The sequence below is a fragment of the Jatropha curcas genome, chromosome 2, assembly GCF_041381405.1.
Source record: "Jatropha curcas cultivar XTBG-Jc1 chromosome 2, XTBG_Jcur_1.0, whole genome shotgun sequence".
Classification (NCBI taxonomy): domain Eukaryota; kingdom Viridiplantae; phylum Streptophyta; class Magnoliopsida; order Malpighiales; family Euphorbiaceae; genus Jatropha; species Jatropha curcas.
In genome coordinates this window covers 22,852,135-22,875,477 of record NC_143152.1, presented here as the reverse complement: position 1 = coordinate 22,875,477, position 23,343 = coordinate 22,852,135, and the positions used below count along the sequence as shown (strand labels likewise).

At 33.4% G+C, this 23,343-nt stretch overlaps 2 protein-coding genes across 2 annotated transcripts; both read left to right on the top strand.

Annotated features, from left to right (window-relative positions):
* Positions 1 to 13,049: 13,049 nt before the first annotated feature.
* On the top strand, positions 13,050 to 13,573 carry LOC149498416 (S-protein homolog 2-like). The gene has a single exon (XM_089718461.1). The coding sequence runs from the start codon at positions 13,057 to 13,059 to the stop codon at positions 13,516 to 13,518; it is 462 nt and encodes a 153-aa protein (XP_089574587.1). The 5' UTR covers positions 13,050 to 13,056; the 3' UTR covers positions 13,519 to 13,573.
* A 4,598-nt stretch (positions 13,574 to 18,171) lies between these two features.
* Positions 18,172 to 23,086, top strand: LOC105635561 (BAHD acyltransferase DCR). Its single transcript, XM_012218635.4, has 2 exons — positions 18,172 to 18,885; positions 21,548 to 23,086. The coding sequence occupies exons 1-2, from the start codon at positions 18,421 to 18,423 to the stop codon at positions 22,433 to 22,435; spliced, it is 1,353 nt and encodes a 450-aa protein (XP_012074025.1). The 5' UTR covers positions 18,172 to 18,420; the 3' UTR covers positions 22,436 to 23,086.
* Positions 23,087 to 23,343: the final 257 nt, after the last annotated feature.

Here is a 23,343-nt window from a genome sequence, read left to right as displayed (position 1 = left end):
CTGCATGGCCTGCCCTAGAGAAAAATCTATTAATCTATCCATTGATCCGGCACCGGAGCCTATCTTTAATAAAGCCAACAATCTGTCGCTTGTTATGACCTATAAGGGAAGGCAAGCCCAAATAACTACCCGTCCTTAAAGGAAGATGGACATTCAAAATACCCAAAATATTATTCCTCAAATCCCCATTCACATTCAGACTAAAAAAAAATAACCGACTTTCCAAAATTGACAGATTGACCTCGTCCATACTCAGAAAGGATGGATTTAACGTTACACGCCTCAAAAACATTAGGTATAAGGAAAAAACTAGAGTCATTCGCCAATAGAAGGTGAGAAATACTAGGACATCTACCATCAGCCCTACAACCATGAACCAAACCTCTCCTTTTGGCATCCAAAAATAAAAAGGATAAGCCCTCAACACAAATAAGATCCAAGTATGGTGAAAGAGGATCCCGTTACCTAAGTCCCCTACCTGGCCTGATAGGACCCACATGGGCACCATTAAAATTGACCTTATAATTTACCTTCGAAAAGCACAAGGACATCCAACTAACCCATTGCTCAAAAAAACCAAAACGTCTAAGCATATCCCTTAAGAACTCCCAATCAACCCTATCATAAGTCGTGCTTATATCAATTTTAAAAGCACATGAACCCATACCATTACTAGTTCTCCATTTTATATTATGTGAGGTTTCAAAGGCTACAAGAATGTTATCAGTAATCAAACGACCTAGGATGAAAGCTGATTGATTGTCAAAAATAATATTCGGTAAAAAGTGCTTAAGCCTATTAGCAAGGGCTTTAGATGAAATTTTATACATTACATAAAGCGATCGACTTATGATCCTTTAGACACTCTAGACTATCATTCTTGGGGATGAGAACAATAAGGGTATCAGTTAAGGAAGTAGGAAAAATACCTTGTTGTAGCCAAAGACAATAATCATCCGCTATTGTTTCCCTGACCACATGCTAAAACTTCTGGTAAAAAGCCGGGTTTAGACTATCCGACCCTAGAGCCTTATTAGGATGCATTTGAAACACGACCTCTTTAATTTCATCAATGGAGAAAGGGGCTGTAAACCAAGCATTAGCTTCCTCATAAATTCATTAGGATACTAAACTAAGCAATCGTGCTTTATCTAACATACCACGCTCAAACACAGTATTATAATAGTGAATGATTTACTGTTGAATGTCATGTGGATCATAACCCATACGCCATTCTCATCTCACATCCTCTCAATATGATTGAATCATCTTTGTTGCTTGATATGAGCATGGAAATACTTGGCATTTCTATCTCCATGCTTGTACCAAAATAATTTAGCTTGTTGACGACGGTGAAGATCTTCTTGCACTAACAAATTATTCTATTCCTACTTTAACTCACACGCTGCTGACCCATTCTGCAATATGTACTCATCCTCAAGCATGCGTTTAATGGTAGCCTTCCTCCTCCGAAATTCTCAGTTATGATCCCTACCCCGCTACTATAACTGATGAGTCAAATAGTCCCTCTTCGATAAAAAACCCACCCCTAAAGGGCTGGCCCATGCATTTTTAACAACTTGCTCCAAGTCCCCATAAAAAAGCCAAGCATTATCAAATTTAAAAGGACGAGTTATTGTCTCACTAACCTATGAATTGGTGTGAACCATCAACGGGTAGTGATCTGAAACTGGAGCTAATAGTACTCGACTCGTTGCATCCGAAAACATAATGGACCAGTCAGCAGTAGACATATAACGATCCAATCGCTCCCCGCCTGGTCTTCCATGTAAAAAATGACCCAACATGAGGCAGGTCCTCAAGATTGCAATTGTTGCAAGCCTCATTAAAAGCATCCAATAGAAATAAAGGTTGAGGAGAACCAGCAAAATTCTCAGTACTAGTAGCTATCTCGTAAAAATTGCCTAAATAAAGCCAAGGAAGTGAAACACGCGCAGCCAGAGCTCTCATTAAATTCCATGATGCTCTACGCCAATTTCATTTCAGGAAGCCATAATAACCGGTCATTCTCCAGTCACTCTCTACCCCAGAAATTCGACAGTCAATGAAATTAGAGAGTAACTTGTAATGGTAAGATTAACATTACTCTTCCATAGGAGAGACAAACCTCCCCCCCCCCCAAACCCAATCTGTCAACCGAGAAACAACTATCAAAATGCAGCATGTTATACAATTCCTCCATACGAGCTCCATAAACCCTTGTTTCCATCAAGAACTCTACATCCGGCCTATAGCTCAAGATTAAGTCCCTTAGCACACTAACTATCCAGGGGTTGCAAAGTCCCCAGTGTGGGTCCCGTATATGTATGGCACAACCCAAGAGGGGGAAAAATTGGGTTTTCTAAAAATATTTTAGAATTTAAAAACAAAATATAGAATTCTAAGTGCAGCGGAAAAATAAAGAACTTGTGAGAATAGATTATGGATTAGAACTTCCTCACAATGTTCTATAGACAGACTATGCAAAGTGCAGCTATTAATTAGAACTGCTTCGCAATGTCTTATTCAATATTAGAACTTCTTTATGATGGAAAGCTATTGTATTTAGAACTTCCTCATAAAGTTTAGAAAATCATATAAGACTGTGTGAGAGACAGTTATTGAAATTAGAACTGCTTCACAGAGCTTTAATCAAGTTTAGAAAACTAATTAGAAACCCAAGTAGTGAAATATACTGAAAATAGAAGAACAGTTTAGAACTTGGTATATTCACTTATCAGAATTTCAAAGTTCTAATGTTCAGAGAAGATAAGACTTATTTCAGTTTTAGAACATCAAATTCATTAACAACTTTAGCATTTCTAAAATATAAACAGAAGTGTAAGTAAAATAGTATCAAGCAAAACTTCAGAAATTAAAAAGATTAACACAGTGATTTATAGTGGTTCGGCACTAACTCGCCTACATCCACTCCCCAAGACTCATCTTGAGATCATCAACTATGATATCTCTTTTCAAGGGTAAGAGACTGTTGACGCATGTTTTTATGCCCCCGCCTAACCCGATGAGGATATAAGGATACGGAATAAGGAATCAGGGTCAACCAGAAGCCTTTAAACCAAAAATTGATTCAAACCGGTTCAAGGAGTCTGACCTGCGCTAGGGTTGCGTCACACAGTTATAAGTTGCGTGACGACTGCGTGACGGCACTAGTAGTTGCGTCACGCAACTCTAACCAGGATGACATCACTTGGACAAGCCCGTGTAATGGTTTTCGCTTTTTTTTGTAGATACGTGGCAACTGTACGAAAAGTGAGCTGCGTCACGCAGCTCTCGGGTCCGTCACGCAACTGTTAGCTGCATGACGCAGCTCTGTTCTGTTGCCCTACCCATATAAATACAACATTTTTATCTCTTATACGGGACTTTTTGAAAAAAACGAAGAGCGATTCTTTTGGAGAACAAAAAGAGCATTTGCGGCTAGGGTTTCTACAAGAACTCTTTTGAGTCATCTTGAAGAAAAACGAAGCATTAGAGATTAAATAGGTTAAAACCAAAATCACAAAAAAGAAGAGAAAAGAGAGAAAAGAAAAGAAAAAGGGGTTCTTTTGGTTAAAACTTTGCAAAAGGCTTTCTGTGATTCTGAAACAACATTCCTAAGGCATTCAAACCTCGTGCAATCCTCAAATCTGAGGGTTAGGTAATCATCTAAACCTTTCTTATTACTTTCTTAGTTATTTATTTATTAAATACCCATTTTATTGGGGTTTGGGTAGTTAGATATTGATTAAATAGTATTCTGCCCATTATTGAGTGTTTCTGAGTAATATTAAACAAGTGTAGATAAAAAAAAAACGTAAAAAATGGTAGTTTGAATGGTAGTTACGGACCAGAGCAGCTGCGTCACACAGCTACTACCTGCGTGACGGAACTGTTCATGTCCAAAAGAAGTTGACTTTGTCCGGACCACCTGCGTGACGGAACTGTTCGTGATCAATAAATTTATTTCGTTTATGTTTTGTTATTTAATATTATTTTTTAAATAAGTGATTGATGAATTTGAGAATTTTGATAAAGTCACGAACAGATGCGTCACGCAACTAGGAGTTCTGTCACGCAACTGTTCTTCATAGAACAGCTGCGTGACGCAACTATTCTAGGGTTCCAGAATAATTTCACCTTTTTTATTTAATTTCGTGTAATTGAATAAATGCTTAAATTTTTTATTCAAGAAATGACCAATAATGGGCAGATTACGTTTTAATCAAATCAAATAGGTTAATTTACTATCATATATGATTTTGGGATTTTAGGATTTATTGAATTTATATTGTTTAAATTATATTTTAAATCCGGTTTGTGGCCCGCCTTTAACTATAAGGCAAGAGCGGGTCTTTTAATTATTTTTGCTATGGGTTGGATGATTGATATGGATTGAATGGTTATGAATGCAATAAATGGATTTATTTGGGATGATTAATTAATTTTCCACATAGGAACTCGGTTCGATTTATTCGGGTTGGGTTTAATTAACTAAATTGGCTTTTCTAAAATAAAATAAATTAGAAATTATAGGTTAAAAAGAGGCCGATTTTCCGGGCGTCAGCTTCCAATGGATCGACGTACCCAATTCCCTTACCTAGAATCGCACGTGGTGCGCCTGACCAGTTTTTCAAATAATTGGCCTTAAATAAAATTGGGTTAAATGAAGTCATTGCCGAAATAATGGGTGGCGACTCAAAATTTTTATAAGACTAATTTATCGGCATCGCGTTCCTAAAATGTTTTGTCACCATTTGTTAAATAAAATCACAATTCAAATAAAATTTAGTAAAAGCAAAAGTTTTCCGAGGTCCTTCCGGGGTATGGGATCTCAAGGCGAAAACAGAGACAAACTAACAGTACAAGGCAATAGATCAACACCTAGATCTACCCTTTATCCCACTAGATTTTCCAAAGGTTCTAGTTAACCTCAACCCTTTCTGTTTTTGGCAGAGTACAGAAACTCAATTTAAGACATTAGAATCTCTCTCACGGAGAAAGTTGCTTGATAACCTCTTTCACAATAGCTTCTAAACTAAGCTATTACACAATTGTTTATCAAATAAAAAAAAACTTGTCTACTAAAGATTACAGAATCTAAATAGACAGACAGAAATACAAATATAAGCATAGGAAAAACAGTTTTTCAGATTAAAAAATCATTTAGAACACGGAACCGTTTTTCAAAAGTAGTTATAAAAGTTCTTTTCTCTTTAAAGATAAAAACATGAAGTGTAAAGATGAAAAGAAAAATGGGGGCAGATAGTAAGTTTTGAGAGATAAAGGATTTGATCAATCGGTGAATACTCTTAAAACGAAAACTCTTTCTTCCACTTAGTTCAAAGCGTGAGAACTCCTTTTTATAGAGAGATTTGTGACTCTCGTTTTTAGAAAGTGGATATTTTATTTTGAAATCAGAATATTTGCTTTCCTTATTTAGAAGATACGAAGATCTTAGTTACCAAAAATTTGTTTTATCCTTTTGGTAAGAAAATAAAAGACGATCTTCCTTTCCTTTAAACATAAAGATTTTCGAAAGCATTTTATTTGGAAAATATTTTTCAAAAAGATACTACTTACTAAAAAAAATGAAAAAGATGAGATCTTCCTTCGTTTTAGGTAAGAGAATAAATTAAAATTCTTTAGATCTTCAAAGATAATTTCCGAAAAAGAAAACATCCGATTTATTACCAAAATCGTTTAGAGACATAATCTATTTAATTTTAGGTAATTGAATCATTTTGATTTCTTTTAAAGGATTTTCGAAAACAAAAAGAATTTATTTTTGAAGAATCTAATTTCTTAAAAATATTTTTGATGAGAGAAAAAATTAGTTTTTGTGCTTATAGATGAATTTTCTCTCTATCCTACAATGTATCCTAAATACCTAACTACTAGGGTCTTTGGATATCTTCACATACTATGGATTTTTGTAGGACTTGTCTTGTTCGTTTTCTTTCCATAAGAATTCTGCATAAAATAATATTAGCACAAATAATATAATTTAAATTTATTTATTTTGTTTTAATCATCAAAATTTCGAGATTAGAATTTGACCCTTAAGCCAACACCCAGCAGTTCCAACTTAGCAACTTCATTGCTCTTAGCCATCCCGCTCTCCAGGACCAACCACTCCATTGGGTCATGTTGTAGAAGACAACACGGGTTTGCTAGTAGTCGAATCCTTTAGAGTAGAGGAAACAACAATAGTCGGATCAGTTATAAAGCTTCTAAGTCTTTTTTTAATTTATGCAACACCCAGCAGTTCCAACTTAGCAACTTCATTGCTCTTAGCCATCCCGCTCTCCAGGACCAACCACTCCATTGGGTCATGTTGTAGAAGACAACACGGGTTTGCTAGTAGTCGAATCCTTTAGAGTAGAGGAAACAACAATAGTCGGATCAGTTATAAAGCTTCTAAGTCTTTTTTTAATTTATGCAATACCATCCAAGGTCACATCCTCAGGCCCATTAGATGTATTACAGCCTATAAAATCATTATTTGTTTCTATGTAGCCCGCTTGGTTATTAACATCTTCAAAATTAACTTTCATGTCGTAAAAGGAAGCACGAAAATTTTGGAAATTCAAAAATGATGAATCATCTCCACCATATCCCATATTATTCACCGACATTAAAGGAATGTCAAACTTGCTATCTTCACATAACCATGGACTTGTCCATTGAGTATTCCGGCAATTGGGAACTCTAACCCGGTCATCCCATGCCGATTTCAGGTCTTCCTTCTTCATGCGCAATTGCAACTCACAAAACGAATCAGTATGGCCTAGCCGACCACACAAATAGCAAAATAGAGGGAGCTTCTCATACCTGAACTAGACGTAATGAACATGACCAAGGGAATCAACTAGTTTCTTTCACCTCCATAGAGGTTGTCTAATATCTAACTTAACCCGTATCCTCATAAAACTATTAAAGACAGAAAAATTTTTCTGTTTATCATAGTCAACAAAAGACCCCAAAAAACTCCCTAATGCTTTGGCCACTAACTGTGACATTAGACCAACCGGCAAACTATGTACTTGCACCCAAAAATCCGCAAACCGTAGTGGTATCTCCAATGGGTCCTCATCATCTTTTATCAGACTCCAAACAAGGAGATGATAATTGAACGTCCACAAAGCCCCGTTTAATACCCTATCAAAATTCACCCTGGTAAAGAAGCGAAACAGAAATCTCTTAGCCCCCAAATCAGTGATGGTAACTCCTCCCAGCGGATGCCACAAATCCACAAAGGTAATTTTCATGGACTAGAAGTTCACCACAATATAGGTGAGAAACATCCCTACTAAGCAAAACTCGTAGGTAAGGGGTGGTGTCGGAGAAGCTTCATTGACAGGTAGTCCTTCATCCTCATCATCGGCAATGGCTAGATGTGAGAAATCTTGTTCCATGGATGCAAAAGTAAAATAGGATTGTAAGAGAGAAAAAGCTATGAGAGCTTACGAGACCATAAAGATAAATTAAACTTTATTCTTTTTTATTGCTACATTCTCTAATAAATATAATATAATATAATACATTAATAGAAAATAAAAATTCTCTATGGATTTTCTTTTTGTTTGCTTGGTTGTCTCTCATGGTATTTTTTGTCATAATATCAACATGAATATAAAGATGTAAGAGAGGAATTTCAAATAGCAGAAGAAGATGGCAACAATAATAACAACTGAAATTCGATTATTATAACAAATGAAGAGAATTAACATAATGAGTTAGCATCCTATTACATTACATTACCCACATAAGATCAAGCACTACTACCAGACTCTTAGGGGCATAATAAGCTAACTTATTTGCAAATGGATTATTACAATTTTGTTGATATTACAAGAAGGTTGAGCCTTAGGAATGCAATAATTAGATGATGAAAAAATAAAGGCTTACAATGTTTTTCGAGATGAGTCCTTATCGCAAACTGCTTGTAAAGAGTTATATGATGTTGTGGGTAGTCGTGTCCGCTTAGGTACTTCCCAAGTCACTTGTGTCTTACTTAGTCTATCGAAAAGGTATGGGAATCATCTAAATTGAAAAAAGAATAAAAGGAGTCATCACCCAAGGAAACCTTGGGAACTATGCTATGCCATAACAATGCAATTGATTCCATAGGCAGCACTCCCGATCATATTATAACGGTCTGCTTCACCATTGATCTAAGTAAGAAATTTGGGAACATTTTTGGGAAGGTTTAAATGCCCATGATCGATGAAGATTACTCCTTACTTGGTTTAACATAAAAATGGAAGCAATTAAACTGAACTCGACTTCCAAATATCAAGTACCTAGGCTTTCCTAGCCTTCTTCATCTGTGCCCAAGAAAAGTAAAAGTCTTATCTATTCTATAAATATTCAATAAATATATCAAATTAAATAATATTTTTTGGTTCCTAAATTTATTTATAGCCAGTAGAGAGACTTGCCACCAGCAAATCAACAGTAAAACCTAATTCCTTTTTTCATACAAGGAAAGAGAATAAGAGATGTATGCTTTAGTGCCAACTAATCAGTGAGTCAAGCATATCTGACTTTGCTTGTAGCCTCCATACAGTTACTAGCCTTACATTGAGTAAAAAATTGATTATAGAGTCCCCGAAATGCATTATAAAAACCTTTGATACAATGTTTGATTTTGAAAATCATATCAAATGATTAGATAATTATATTAATTATAATACGAAATAAAAGTCACATATTAAAAGGGTGATAGAGTTTATATTATTAACCATGCTTATTGTAATAATATTGAATTTGGAACAATTATTTGTTCTATTTTATTAAGACTGAGATTTACATTGAATAAACTATATGTTGGTTGTTTTTTTATATTTATGTTCCTTTATCGTATATAATAGCTGATTTGATGTATAGAGTTACCTTTTACATAGAAGATTAAATCATTGATTCTTGTAAGTTATAAAGTTTATGTTTACAATCCAAGGTGGGGTTGGACACCATCGTTATGATTGTGGTATAGGATTGCTTGTTGCCTTGTGTGTTGTGAAAGAATTGCATATTACTTTGCTTTATTTGCACACCGCTTCATCTCTTTTCTTCTTCTTCTTCAAAATTTTTGGCTGACAACTAATACCAAATGAATCACTTTTATACAAAGGCCTAATGGTCAAATAAATCCTAAACTTTACAAATTTTAATAATTTTAACTAATTCTTTTTTTTTTTTTTTTCAATCAATACATGCAACTTATTTTTTATTAACAATTATGACCTCAGTTAAAATCCGTTTGAAATTTGTTGACGTGGCTATTATAGGGTCCCACCTTCTACCAACACATCAGCTGACTGGGAATCCCATATAAAATATCCCAAATAAAAAGCAAAGCCATTTATTTGTCTCACTTGATAGATATTATTATTTGAAGAATTTTGTGAGCGCGTGCGTATATTTATATACATATATATATTATTTGAAGCATTTATTCACATTTCATGACTTTATTTGAAAACTATTCAAATTTATCCCAAAGCTAAATTTTGAAGATTTCAAACAATACAAAAACCCAGTAATACTCTTTCCGTTCGTTTTATATAGACAAACTTTCCTTTTTTAATTTTTTTATAGACAAAATTACTTTATTTGGAACTTTTGGAAAGTATGCCAAATTGAGATGTCTTGTTTATCCTTGTTATTAATTTGTTTCTTTTGGAAAAATTCCAAGATAGTGTAAAAGACAAGGATTAAGTTGACCATTAATTGTTAAGAGAAAATATGAGGATTTCTTTTTTAAATCAAAAAATCCATTGACTGTAAGTTCATCATAATAACCAACATGTGTGCAATCCTAATTTTATTCTCCAAAATGAAAGCATTTGTGTCCATATATTTTTTTTAATGTTTATGTAATTTATACACTTGATGTTAGATACTTGGCATGAAGCTTTTTTTTTTTTTTTTTTTTTTTCAAAAATGACACAGTTTATGGCATTCCTTTGAATTGAGAACTCATGGTAAATGAAATAAACACGAATTAAAATCCAAAAATATTCTATTTGGGTAAACAAGTACTAGAATCTGCTCATTTCCACACGATTGTGTCCCCTATTCCATGAGCATTTCATTACACTTTGGCTGTATGTGACTTTCTTTGCATTTTTCTAAATCTTATACACTGACCTCTTGGATATGAAAAAAGTGGCCGCAACTTTTTCATAAGTTTGCGCAGTTAATGAACCTTTTTGAATCTCACTAATAACAATGTCTTAATTGAATTCTTTAAATCTTTAGAGATATTTTTTTCGTTTGCCTTTCTTGCATTTTCAGATGGATGATTTTCAACTATCTCTCTAAGGACAACCTCTTCTTCTATCAAAGAATCATTTATATCTATCGGAAGCTCATTGCATATGACACAACTTATAAGTTTGTGTGCGAGGCTTGAGGAAAATCATTGAGGTCTAATTAATTCGATAGATTCATGTTAGAAGAAAAAGTTGTGGATTGAAATTTCTAGTTTTATTTCAATCAAAATTTATATTCTCATGTTTTTATGAAGTTGAGGAGACTCTATAATTCAAATTAAAAAAGAGGCTACTAAATTATAGTAAATTGAGCCCAAAATTAAGTTTTGAATTTTTGAAATTTCATTTCTAATGTGATCAGTTAATATCCCATTAATTAACCAATAAACATAGCTAATCCCTTTAAAATTTAAGGGAGACAACGCATTTGTAGTTGTATTAATCCAAGAAACGTGAATAAAGTTTATTTGCATTGTAGAAGAGTAGTTAATTTGATTTTAGGGCTAGTATAGGCAAAAAAAGGAAAAAAAAAAAAGTTAGTTTAACTAATTCCTTAATATTAGTGAAAAATCAATTGTGTCTAAATAAAAAGAACAGAGAAAGTATAATACAATATATTACACAATAAAAACTTATAAATATATGCTTTGAATTATTTAGAAAAAGAAATTAAATTTAAAAATCGATGTGATGTAAAAGACGTGATAGAGAAAAGAAAAAGTGGAAGGACAAAAACGAATGGTTAAAAAGAAAATCATTATAGAATAAAAATGTAATTAAGAAAAGTAAAAGGGCCAAATGAAAAATCATCATTATGACAACAGTATTTTCCCACGCGATTTACACACATATATATAGTAATTTGGCACAACAAATAAAATAATTCGCTTACAAAAATTGAGATTTTTCTATCATAAATTGGCTATCAATTTTGGTAACTATGTCAATTTCTTTCTGAATATATGTTTGACATTTAATTACTTGAATTTGTAGGCTTAACAATTGCATCCAAGCGTTGCATTTATAGTTATACTTCCCATATTAAGTCATATTTTTCTCGACTATTCTTCAGAAGGATATGAAAATGAATACTTTCAATATTTAAAAAAAAGGACTCTTAATTATTAGATTAAATATTTATCATTATTCAATATTCTCAAAATAAAAAACTGAATATATTATTTTCTATATTAGTATATTATATAAATATAAAATATTGTTTGAATTTTTTTATTAGCTAGTAATATTTAAGATATATTTATTATTTTAAATAATTATAAATACAATAATAAAATAAAATTATTAATTTGGAAAAAATATTTTATGAGATTGTTATTATTCAAATATCATATAAATACAAATCAACTAACAGTTGATAAGAAAAAAAAAATCAAAATACATGTGATGAAGTTAATAGCTAATTGACACTCCTTAACTATCGTTTGCTTGTTAAAATTCATACTAATTATACTTAGCTATTGGGACAAATGAGTTATCAGTTGCATGAATTAGTTGGACATTTTTTTTTTTTTTTTTTTGAGAAGAAATCAAACTCAAAATTTCATTAATTGAAAAATGTATATAGATATGAGATAAAAATCAATATTTTTCTATACTTCTGTATAGAAAGTTTAATAATAAACCACTTATACAAAGAATAAAAAAAACACAATCTTAATTTGAAGCATCTGATCGAATTGATAAAGTATAATACTTATGTCATAGGCGACTGTTTGCTCCACATGTTAGCTATTTATGATCACTGTTCGATTCTATGGTCTTTCTACAAATCCAATCTGATCACCTTCAAATTTCTTCTTTCTACTAGAGAAGAGATTTGCACTTCTTTCTGTATAATTATCCAAATAACAAAATACCTTGGACAAAATCACCATAATAATTGCAAGAATAATTCAAAATTAAATATGAGAACAAAATCCCAAAATATGGGCAACAATAAATCTCAATATTTAGGCAGTAATTATTCAGATTTGTAAATATGGGGATTATTTAAAAAAAATAAAAATAAAAATAAAAATAAAAAAGAGAAAAGGGATGACCACCGGTGAGAGCTCACTAGTGGCTGCCCATGGAAAAAGAAAAAAGAGCTTCTAGGGTTTGAAAAAAATGGAGAGACAGCTAGAAAGAAGGAGTTGAACAATAGAAAAATAAAATTTCCCTCTAAATTATAGTTAATACAACAGATTGACCTTATTGAATAATTTTCAACTGTTAACATATGGGAGCCGAATAAGATTTTAAATACTGAAAACTAATTAATATGTAATTAAATAAAATTGGTTAACAATAGCTCCAAAGTTTTAGATCCAATACTAATCATATTATAACAATACATACTAAATTGCCAATTTATTCATTAGATATGCAGATTGCAATTTAAACAAATATGTTTTTAAAAAAAAAAGAATCATCCAGACCACTCATAACATAAATATTTTGTCAATAATGGATCTTCCAAAAAAAAAAAAAAAAAGGTTGAATCAGTATAATGGATAGCATCCCTGGTAAATTTTTACTTGCAAGATCATATGGGTTTCACCTGAATACTACCGGTGGCCTAAGTATAAAGAAAAGATATATTGCCTGAAAATAAATAAATAATTAACCTTCCAAATACATCTTATATTTATTTGACATATATGGGATTTGGGTGTACTAACCAAAAACAAATTAACCTTCCAAAAACATTTCCTATTTATTTTATATATAATATATTTTTGAAAGAAAAACAATACTAAAAAAGAAAAAAGCAATAATGGCCCGCATCATAAACTCCAAATCCTCTCTCTACAGCAACAGGAAAGTAATCATTCTGGTAATATTTTGCTTAGCCATAACCATCATTTTGTTTTCAGTATATCAACCTGAGCGATTTGTAGGGGTCGAATATGATGTACGCATCGTCAATGGATTTACAAACAACTCATCACTGGCTTTAGTCATATGGTGCTCGTCGGAGGTGGAAGAAATGGGTGGCCGTGCGCTCCAAGAAGGCGATGACTTCAGTTGGAGCTTTAAGACTAACAGTCTGGGCACTAATCACTATATATGCACTATGAAATGGGATGAAAGGAGAAGAAAGTTTGATGCTTTTAAGATACCAAGGGATATTGATCGGTGTAGCCTTTTCAAGAAATGTTATTGGTTAGTTAGAGAAGATGGGTTTTATTTTAGCAATGATGAAATCAATTGGAAGAAAGATTTTTCTTGGTCTTAATCTTAATCATTTATAGTTTTGTTATATTTGATTATATATTTTTGTTGCATGATAAGGAATTTATAGATTTTGAATTAACCTTTGATTCTTATCATCCAAATTCAAATAGTGCGCAATGGACCAATTATTCTTTCCTTTTTTTTTTTTTTTTTTTTTTTTTTTTTTTTTCAGTTTGCAGTATGTTCCTGAATGAATTTTAATAAGGTCTTCTTTTGTTAATGAACATCCTGTTGGCCCTTCTAAATATATAAGCTGATTTAGCCTCTTTGCCTTAACTAGATTCACTTGTTTCTCTCTCTCTCTCTATATATATATATATACACACACACACACACACACAATATTGCCGTCTCTCTTTCTCCCAAAACTTAAAAGCTATCTTTTTTCTTTCCATGGTGGCCGATGGTCACCCTCTCCCTTGTTTGTTGTCTTCCTACAATAATTCTCAGATTTATATCTTTTGATATACTAAATTGAGATTTATTGTTATCTATATTTTGAAATTTGATATGAGATCTTGTTTTGAGTTATTCTTGTCACCATTATAGTGATTTTGTCTATAACATTTATTATTTGGATAATTATGTAGAAAGAAGTGCACATCTCCTCTTCAATAGAAGGACGAAATTTAAAGATGATCAGATCGGACTTGTAGAAGGACATGACATATATATTATGCTCTGTCAACAATTAATTTGTATTAGGTAGATAGATGATAGATTAAAATTATCAGAATACATAAGTAATCAAATTAAATAATTATCAATATTCTATTCAAAGTAAATCTAACGACCAGCTAAGAAAGACTATTAGCATAGGAGACAATCAAGAGATTACATTTAACTCAAAGAAATAAATTACATTGTTCAGTAGGTTTTAGAACTTGGATCAAATGCAATCCAGCCAATAAAAGAATATTATATTTAAATTATAATCCATACATGATATGCACAAAAGAAATTAGATAACATTACGTATTTTTAGATTTATTGAAAGGTTCAATCGGCCGAAATAATATATGGATTACACAACATAGGTATGAAGAGGAAGCTAAAAATTATATTATTATTACTTAGGCATGAAAGCCTTATAAATATACAGCTATGAGTATATACAGCAATGACATAATCATGAAAAGCATAAATATACAGCAATGACAGTATAACATGTGCACATAAATATACAGCAATGATATAATGATGAAAGTAACTGTGACAGTATAACATGTGCATCTGGCATGGAATATAACAGCTATACAAAGCTCTTTACACCCCCCATCAAGCAGATGCCGGCCGGGGAAGTAGGCGAAGTTTGTTGCGCAAGAAGAGGAAACGAGCTGTAGGCAGAGGCTTGGTGAAGATGTCCCCAATCTGGTCCTCACTTGCAATGAACTTAATTTGAAGTTGACCTGAAGCAACACGCTCACGAACAAAATGATAGTCCAGTTCAATATGTTTTGTACGAGCATGGAAAACTGGGTTGGAGGAGAGATAAATAGCACCAATGTTGTCACACCAAAGTGTGGGAGGAGTGGCTGATTCAACCCCAAGTTCACGAAGAAGTGATTGCAGCCAAAGAACTTCTGCCGTACCATTTGCAATAGATTTATACTCACTTTCAATTGAAGATCGTGCTATGGTAGGTTGTTTCTTTGCCACCCAAGAAATTAAATTAGAGCCAAGATAAATAGCATAACCGTTAGTAGAACGACGATCATCATTACAACCGCCCCAGTCGCTGTCAGTATAGCATTGGATAGCAGAATTTGAATTTGGAGAGAAAAATAAGCCATAAGAGATTGTAGCAGCCAAGTATTGTAACAATCGTTTGATAGCTTGCCAATGAAGTTCAGTTGGACAATGCATATATTGACATAGCTTGTTGACAGCAAAGGTGATGTCGGGCCGAGTTATTGTGGCATATTGTAAGGCACCAACAGTTTGGCGATATTGAGTGCCGTCTGTAAGTGGAATGCCATTAGCTTTAGTCAACGGAGGAACAGTAGCAATAGGCGTGGAACATCCTTTAGCATTAGCCATTCCCGTGTGTTGGAGAAGATCTTGAATGTACTTTTGTTGACTCAAAAGCAATCCTTTTTGTGTATTAATGACTTCCATTCCAAGAAAGTAGGAAAGGTTGCCTAAGTCCTTGATTGGAAATTCTCGTTGTAATGCTTCAATAAAGGACTGAATCACATGAGTAGAAGTACCTGTGATAATAATATCATCTACATACACAAGAATAAAAATCTTGGTAGCACCATTAGTATAAATGAATAGAGATGTGTCAGCTTTGGAGGAAATAAAACCAAGAGAAAATAGAAATGTGCTCAGCCGCTCAAACCAAGCTCGTGGAGCTTGTTTGAGTCCATATAAAGAACGAGCAAGCTTACAGACATAATGGGGTTTGGAAGCATCAACAAATCCTTTTGGCTGCTCCATATATATATCAACATCAAGATACCCATGCAAGAATGCATTTGAGACGTCAAGTTGTCGAAGAGGCCACTTTTGAGTTGTAGCATAAGCAAGAATGGTACGTATGGTAGTGGCTTTGACAACGGGACTAAATGTTTCATGAAAATCAACTCCAGATTGTTGATGATAACCCTTTGCGACTAGCCGTGCCTTATAGCGATCAACTGTGCCATTGGGTTTTCTCTTAATGCGATAAACCCATTTATTACGAACGATATTTGCATTTGGTGGCTTGGGAACAAGGGTCCAAGTTTTGGTAGCAAGTAAGGCATCAATCTCACTTTGCATTGCAGTTTGCCATTGATGGTATGATTTAGCTTGGGTGTAGGTGATGGGCTCCACATTGCTGTAGTCAAGTCTGGGTTTAGAAGTGGAGGAGAGAGTGGAAAAATGAGATTGTCGTTTGGCCATGGTGGATGGACGTAAGGACATTGGATGAACACGTGGAGGAGAGGCAGGAAGAGGTGAAGAGGAAGGATGGGTGGGATCATGTGAAGTGTCATAGTGGGTGAGATCAATTGACAAATTAAGGCCTGGGAGTGTAGAGGATAAGTTGCGGTTGGGTGAAGGATTAGGTGAGGGAGTTGTTAAATTTGAATGTTGAACAGATGGGGTTGTGTGGTCAAGGTGAGGAGGAGATGAAGGAAGACTATGACTCAATGAATTTAAGGAAGGAAAATCAGATAAAGAAGAAAGTGTTCTACCTGGATTAGAATTGGTCACCAAAGCATCACTTGATAAATTAGGAAATGTCCAAAGATGCAGCCACGTTTGCAAGGAGGAAGGAGACACCTGGGCAGTAGTAGTTTGACTTGTGTGAAATAAAAATTCATTTTCCTTGAAAGAAACATGTTTTGCAATGTAAATCCTACCCGAGTCCTTATCCAAGCATATGTGTCCAGAATGATTAGGAGAAGAACCAAGATAAACACAAGGGGTACTTCTCTGTCACGGGCATAGAGTCTCGCGCAGCACTGCGCCCGTGCGGCGCCCCGGGAGCCCTCCCGCATAGCTCCGAGGCAAGCCTCGCCATACCATACCACACTGGTTTCGCCCTGCCATGGGCTCATCAGGAGAGCGGCCCAGCTCTCGACCAGTTGTGCCCGAGCAGCACACTACCCTGCCTGCATGCAGACTTTGCATAGGGTAATGGTACCACTGGGACAGAACGCCCTAATCCGCTAAGCCGCCCCAACCCACGCAGGTTGAAACGCAGCTTGGTACGCATCTTTGATGCTGGCCTTGCACGGTTACGGAATTTGTCCGTAACATCCTCCCCCACTCAAAACCAGGCACGTCCTCGTGCCGAGGGAAGTCGACTCGCCCTTGGACCGTCCTTGCTTTACGCCCCACTTCGACCCACTTCTCTAACTTTATGTAGCCATGCCTGCCCCCGAAACACATGCTCCCATACACGACTCGGTGCCTGAGGTCTGCGCCATTGCTTTGACACCGGATAGAGGTACGATGCCTAGGACTCCGCCATTGCTTCGACATCGCCCGGAGATGTGATGCCTAGGACTTCGCCATTGCTTTGACATCACGAGGAGCTGTGGTGCCTAGGACTCCGCCATTGCTTCGACACCACGAGGAGACAAGACACAGGGCGGTACTTTGACGCTGACCCTGGAGTTGTGCATCATCGAGTGGACACCCAAGCGTGCAGCAAGTCCTGCTCTGATACCATGAAGAGGAAGCTAAAAATTATATTATTATTACTTAGGCATGAAAGCCTTATAAATATACAGCTATGAGTATATACAGCAATGACATAATCATGAAAAGCATAAATATACAGCAATGACAGTATAACATGTGCACATAAATATACAGCAATGACATAATGATGAAAGTAACTGTGACGGTATAACATGTGCATCTGGCATGGAATATAATAGCTATACAAAGCTCTTTACAAGGTAATCTTGCATTTCTTCGTTAAATTAGTGAAAACTCTTAAAAAGTAGACCAATCACACAACTAATCTGTAGATACCATTGCTTTATTAATTAATCACGAAATAAAAATGCTATTGAAATTATTGGTCTTGCTTGCTAAAGAAAACATGAAATATTGGAGCACCACAAGCTTGCCTTGTACTTAGGGGACTCCTTAAGCTCCACAACATGATAACCTCCCCGCTAAAATGGCTCGCAAGTTCTACGGATTCTGCCCCTAACATTCCCACAAGCTCCTATCATAGGGTAAACAATACTTTCCCAATTCCATCCCATCTCATCCATCGGAGTGCAATATTTCATGATCAAGTTCAACACCATTTGGCAAGGCTAAATTCGAATGAAGGTCGTTGATGGTGATGATGATCTCATAACTAAAGTCCAATGAATCCATCTATAAGTTTTTTTTTTTGCGTCCCTGTTTAGCTTCCGAGCATTTCTTGGCTTAGATTCTTTACTCATCAAAAATGGCCTCCCAAGTAGTAGATCACAGCAAGGAAGAAACCATGAAGGTGAAAATCACAAGCAAGTCCCATGTGAAGCCCAACAAGAAACTTGGAAGAAGAGAATGCCAATTAATTACCTTCGATCTTCCATATCTGGCTTTTTACTACAACCAGAAGTTTTTACTGTACAAGGGGAGCAATGACAGCTTTGCGAACATGGTAGGGAAATTGAAAGATAGCTTACGGGTGGTTTTGGAAGATTTTTATCTGCTGGCTGCGAAGATTGGAAAAGATGAAGAAGGTGTGTTTAGGATTGAGTATGATGATAACATGGAAGGTGTAGAGCTTGTAGAAGCAATTGCAGAGGGTATAAGCGTGGATGATCTAACGGCTGAGGATGGAAGCACCACCACTTTGAAGGACTTCATCCCATGGAATGGGGTCTTGAACTTGGAGGGCCTTCACAGGCCTTTGTTGGCAGTGCAGGTAAATCATAACTTCCTGTATAATTTTTTTTTTTAATGATTAGGTTTGGACCAGAGTCCTAAATTTTTAGTTTCTTAATCTTTCCTTGACTTAGATATACTCTTGCATGCCATTTTTTTTTTTTTTAAATTTTATGATTCATTCAAAACAAAATGATCTAATTGTCCGATCTCATTCAGTATTTAATTATTCTTTCCGTTCACAAATATAGATTGTTTATGTTTGTTGTACAGTGACTCAAGTAATTGATTTATTTAAATTATAACAAAATATTCATTAGTCGACTAAATTATCTTTTAGAAAATTGTAAAAATAGTTATTACATTTAATATGAGGATAAAATTGAAGAACTTCATTAATTACTTCTAAATATTCTCATAAATATTTATTAATTAATATTTTGAAAATGTGTAAAATTTAACCGAATGAAAGGAGGAATACATAATCATTAAACTATATATATATATATATATATATATATATATATATATATATATATATATATATAAATGGGAGTGGGAACATTAGAATTGCTAAAAAGGTCCTTAATAAGTTTATGGATTAACAAATATTATTAAAAATTTTAATTTATTTGTTAAAATTAAAGGTAATTTAATTTTAATTAGTTATATTAATTTTTCAATTAAATCTAAATCTATTGGACAAAATAAGAAATTATATTATATATTATATAAGGTATATATTAAATATTCTAAGCATATAAATATTTTAATAATTTTAATTTTATTGGTAGAAAAAATAAAGTAAATTAATTTTAATCGATTATATTAATTTTCTATTTAAATTCAAATTCTAGATAAAATATGAAATTTTATTATATACTAAATAAGGTATGTATTAAATATGGCAAGCATATCATAATTCAATCTTATAAATAAAAAATTTATATAATATGTTAAATATGATATACTAACTTTAGTAAGAAAATAAGATTCTAATACCAAAAAAAAAAAAAGATTAGATACGAAAAAAGAAAAAATTATATTGTCTATTAAATATGGTATATTTTAAATATGGTAAGAATATAATAATTTAAATTTGATTTATTGTTAACATTTGATTTAAATAAGTAATTTTTAAAACGTAAATTTGATAAAAATAATTACGTTTAAGCAATAAAAGTTTATAATATTAAAAAAAATCATCAACCATATTTGGAAAAAATAAAACCTAAACATACCGAGTAGTAACATGTTGTTAAATGCTAGTAAACATAATAGGTGACTTTGTGTAAACATATAAATCAAATATTATGAACATATAATTGTATGCAGTGATGTATTGCAAATTCTTATATCATTGACCTTTACCATAAAAATTAACTCAGATCAGTTAGGCTCACCAAGGCTTAACCTTCAATTTTGATCCTCAACTTTTTGAGCAGTTGCAATTTCACTCTAAATCAATACTTGTATCCTACACACCGTGAACTTATCAATCTAGTTGCAATTACACTTCTAATTTACTTTTAAGGTGCAATTGTACCTTAAAAGTAAATTGTAACTAGAGATGGAAGAAGGCGGCTATCCTTGAAATTAAGTTATCTGTATCCATATCCATTTAAAATTTTACTACTCATATCTGTTTAAACCCATTTTGATATTCATTTAAGTATCCGTATTCAAACCCATTTTAAATTTTTACTATCCGTACCCGTCTAAAATCCGTTTAAAATGCCCTTATATGGGTAGGGTAGTCGCGAATTTTAATTAACCAAATCTGAACTTATTTAAAATACAATTTTTATTAATAGTGGATAGGATATCCGTGGGTACTCAATAATGGGTAACGGGTAGCGGGTGTCAAAAAACCTATATTTGTACCCTACTCGTACTCATTACGGTAGTAATTTCACTATTCATATCCGTCACAAACTCATTTATAACTAATCATATCCTATTCAAACTTATTGGAACAAAGCGGATACCCTAAAATACCCACACCGTTTCCATCTCTAATTGTAACAACCTGAACTTATTGATTTGTTGCAATTACACCTTAAAAGTAAACAAAGGTTAGAATTTTGATTAAAACAATGTAAAAAATGGACTCCATAACTAATCCAAGTATTTAAATAATAAATGATAAAATCAAACCCAAATATTTATATAAACAAAAAAAAATCAAGGTTGCTTCTTTGATTTTAAAACTAAACAAGCTTTAAGATGCAAAAATAATGAGTTTGATACTAATTCAAGGTTAAATATAGTAATTCTTTTATAACTATAGTTATAGCCATTATGTAATTTTCTACAAGGGAAGAAAGATATAAGATGAAGGACAAAATAGGCAAAATGATAAATTCTTTCTTTTCATTCAAATGTCATGTATTGCTTTCAACTAAGTTTGGATTGATTATGGACTCTATTTTTATAATATTTTAATTATAATTACAACCTTAATTTGCTTTTAGGGTGAAATTATAATAAATCGATAAGTTTAGGATGCTCTAATTTATTTTTATGATGCAATTACATCATAAATTAATGTATAATTATAATTAGGTTAATAAATTTAGGGTGCTTGGTATATAAAGATGGATTTAGGATAAAATAATAATCTCAAAAAAAGTTCAGAGTAAAATTAACTGTCAGCCGCTGACTAACTATTGTGTTTGTTGCCTTGTTGGCTTTTTCTTCAGCTAACCAAGCTAAAAGACGGACTCGCAATGGGCTGCGCTTTCAATCATGCCATCTTGGATGGAACCTCTACGTGGCACTTCATGAGTTCATGGGCTGAAATATGCAAGGGGTCCCATTCAATATCCATTCCCCCATTCCTTGAACGCACCAAAGCACGCAACACACGCGTCAAGTTTGATATCTCCTTATCCACGGACCGACAGAGCACATCCCACTGTGATGCCAAGTCAGCAGCTCCAGAGCTGAGAGAGAAAGTCTTCAAATTCTCCGAAACTGCGATTGACAGGATCAAATCAATAGTCAACACTAATCCTCCATTAGACGGTTTAAAATCATACTCCACATTTCAATCACTTACAGCCCATATTTGGCGCCACGTAAGCCGCGCACGTGAACTAAAAGCGGAGGAATCAACAGTTTTCATCATCTTCGCCGATTGCCGAAAAAGGGTAGAGCCACCAATGCCGGATAGTTACTTCGGCAACTTAATCAAGGCCATATTCACAGCAGTTACTGTCGGACAATTACTGGGGAACCCACTAGAATTTGGGGCTTCCGTTATACAAAAGACGATTGAAGCTCATAATGCGAAAGCCATAGAGGAGCGAGCCAAAGAATGGGAAAGTGCACCAAAGGTTCGCCATTCAAAGGATATAGGAGTGAATTGCATAGCTATTGGTAGCTCGCCAAGGTTTCGGGTTTATGAGGTGGATTTTGGTTGGGGCAAACCAGAAAGTGTGAGAAGTGGATCTAATAATAGGTTTGACGGGATGGTATATTTATATCCAGGGAAGAGTGGAGGAAGGAGCATTGATGTGGACATTACTTTGGAAGCTGGAGCTATGGAGAGATTGAAGAAGGATAAAGATTTTCTTTTGGAGCCCTAGAAGAGAAGTGAGCAGTTTATCTTGGTAAATTCTTCGATAATATTGAGATATAATTAAAATATTATCACTAATGGTTAGTTTTAGAAAATAACGCTCGTGCCGAATAATTCTTTTTTTTAAAAAAAAAAAAAAAGGGAATAAAGTAAAAAAGTGAAAAATACATTTAATTTTTCATTGAATTGATGAAATGGATAGTATAATATCAAAATTTATATTGAATTAATTTATATTGATGAAATGGATACTATGAATAGGCCTCTTAGAGCTAATTGAGAGAAAGCAAACATTACCTCCAGAGAATCAGAGAGTATAAGAGTTCCAATAAAATGATAGTGTGATTTTCTCAAAATAGTTGGAATTTCATCTCTTGGAATTCTAATAATTCACAATTTTTGATTTGTTTTATTTTATTAATTGATTTTCTTCTTCAATTTTTTACATTATAAATAAGGATAGTTTGGCTTTAATGAATTTATCACTCCTATGACAGTTTTAATTAATAGTACTTTTTATTTTTGAACTGTAGTTTATATTGAAAATATCTGTTTTACTATGTGATTTATTATTACAACAGTTGAGGCCTGTAGTCAAGTAAAGTATATGAGGGATCAATTATTGCAGTTTAGAAGGCTAAATATTCTTCTAAAAATATATATTTAGGACATGTTAACTTTTACCACTTTATTATATTCATAACTTTTGTAGTGAATTTTTGATATTTTTTAAGTCCAATATTCATTATAATCATGGAGGTATTAATTATTTTCAGAGTTATTAATTATTTTACTCCTAATATTCTAATTAAATTTTATAGTTTAGTAATAAATATAAGTTTATTAATTTCTTATAGATTATATTTAGTTCTTGTAACTTTTTTTTTCTCAAGTTTTTACATATTTTTTGAATCA

Coding starts and splice junctions, on each gene's coding strand:
- LOC149498416 (XM_089718461.1), top strand. CDS start 13,057: ATGGCCCGCATCATAAACTCCAAATCCTCTCTCTACAGCAACAGGAAA.
- LOC105635561 (XM_012218635.4), top strand. CDS start 18,421: ATGGCCTCCCAAGTAGTAGATCACAGCAAGGAAGAAACCATGAAGGTG. Junction 18,886..21,547: donor GGCCTTTGTTGGCAGTGCAG/GTAAATCATAAC, acceptor CTTTTTCTTCAG/CTAACCAAGCTAAAAGACGG.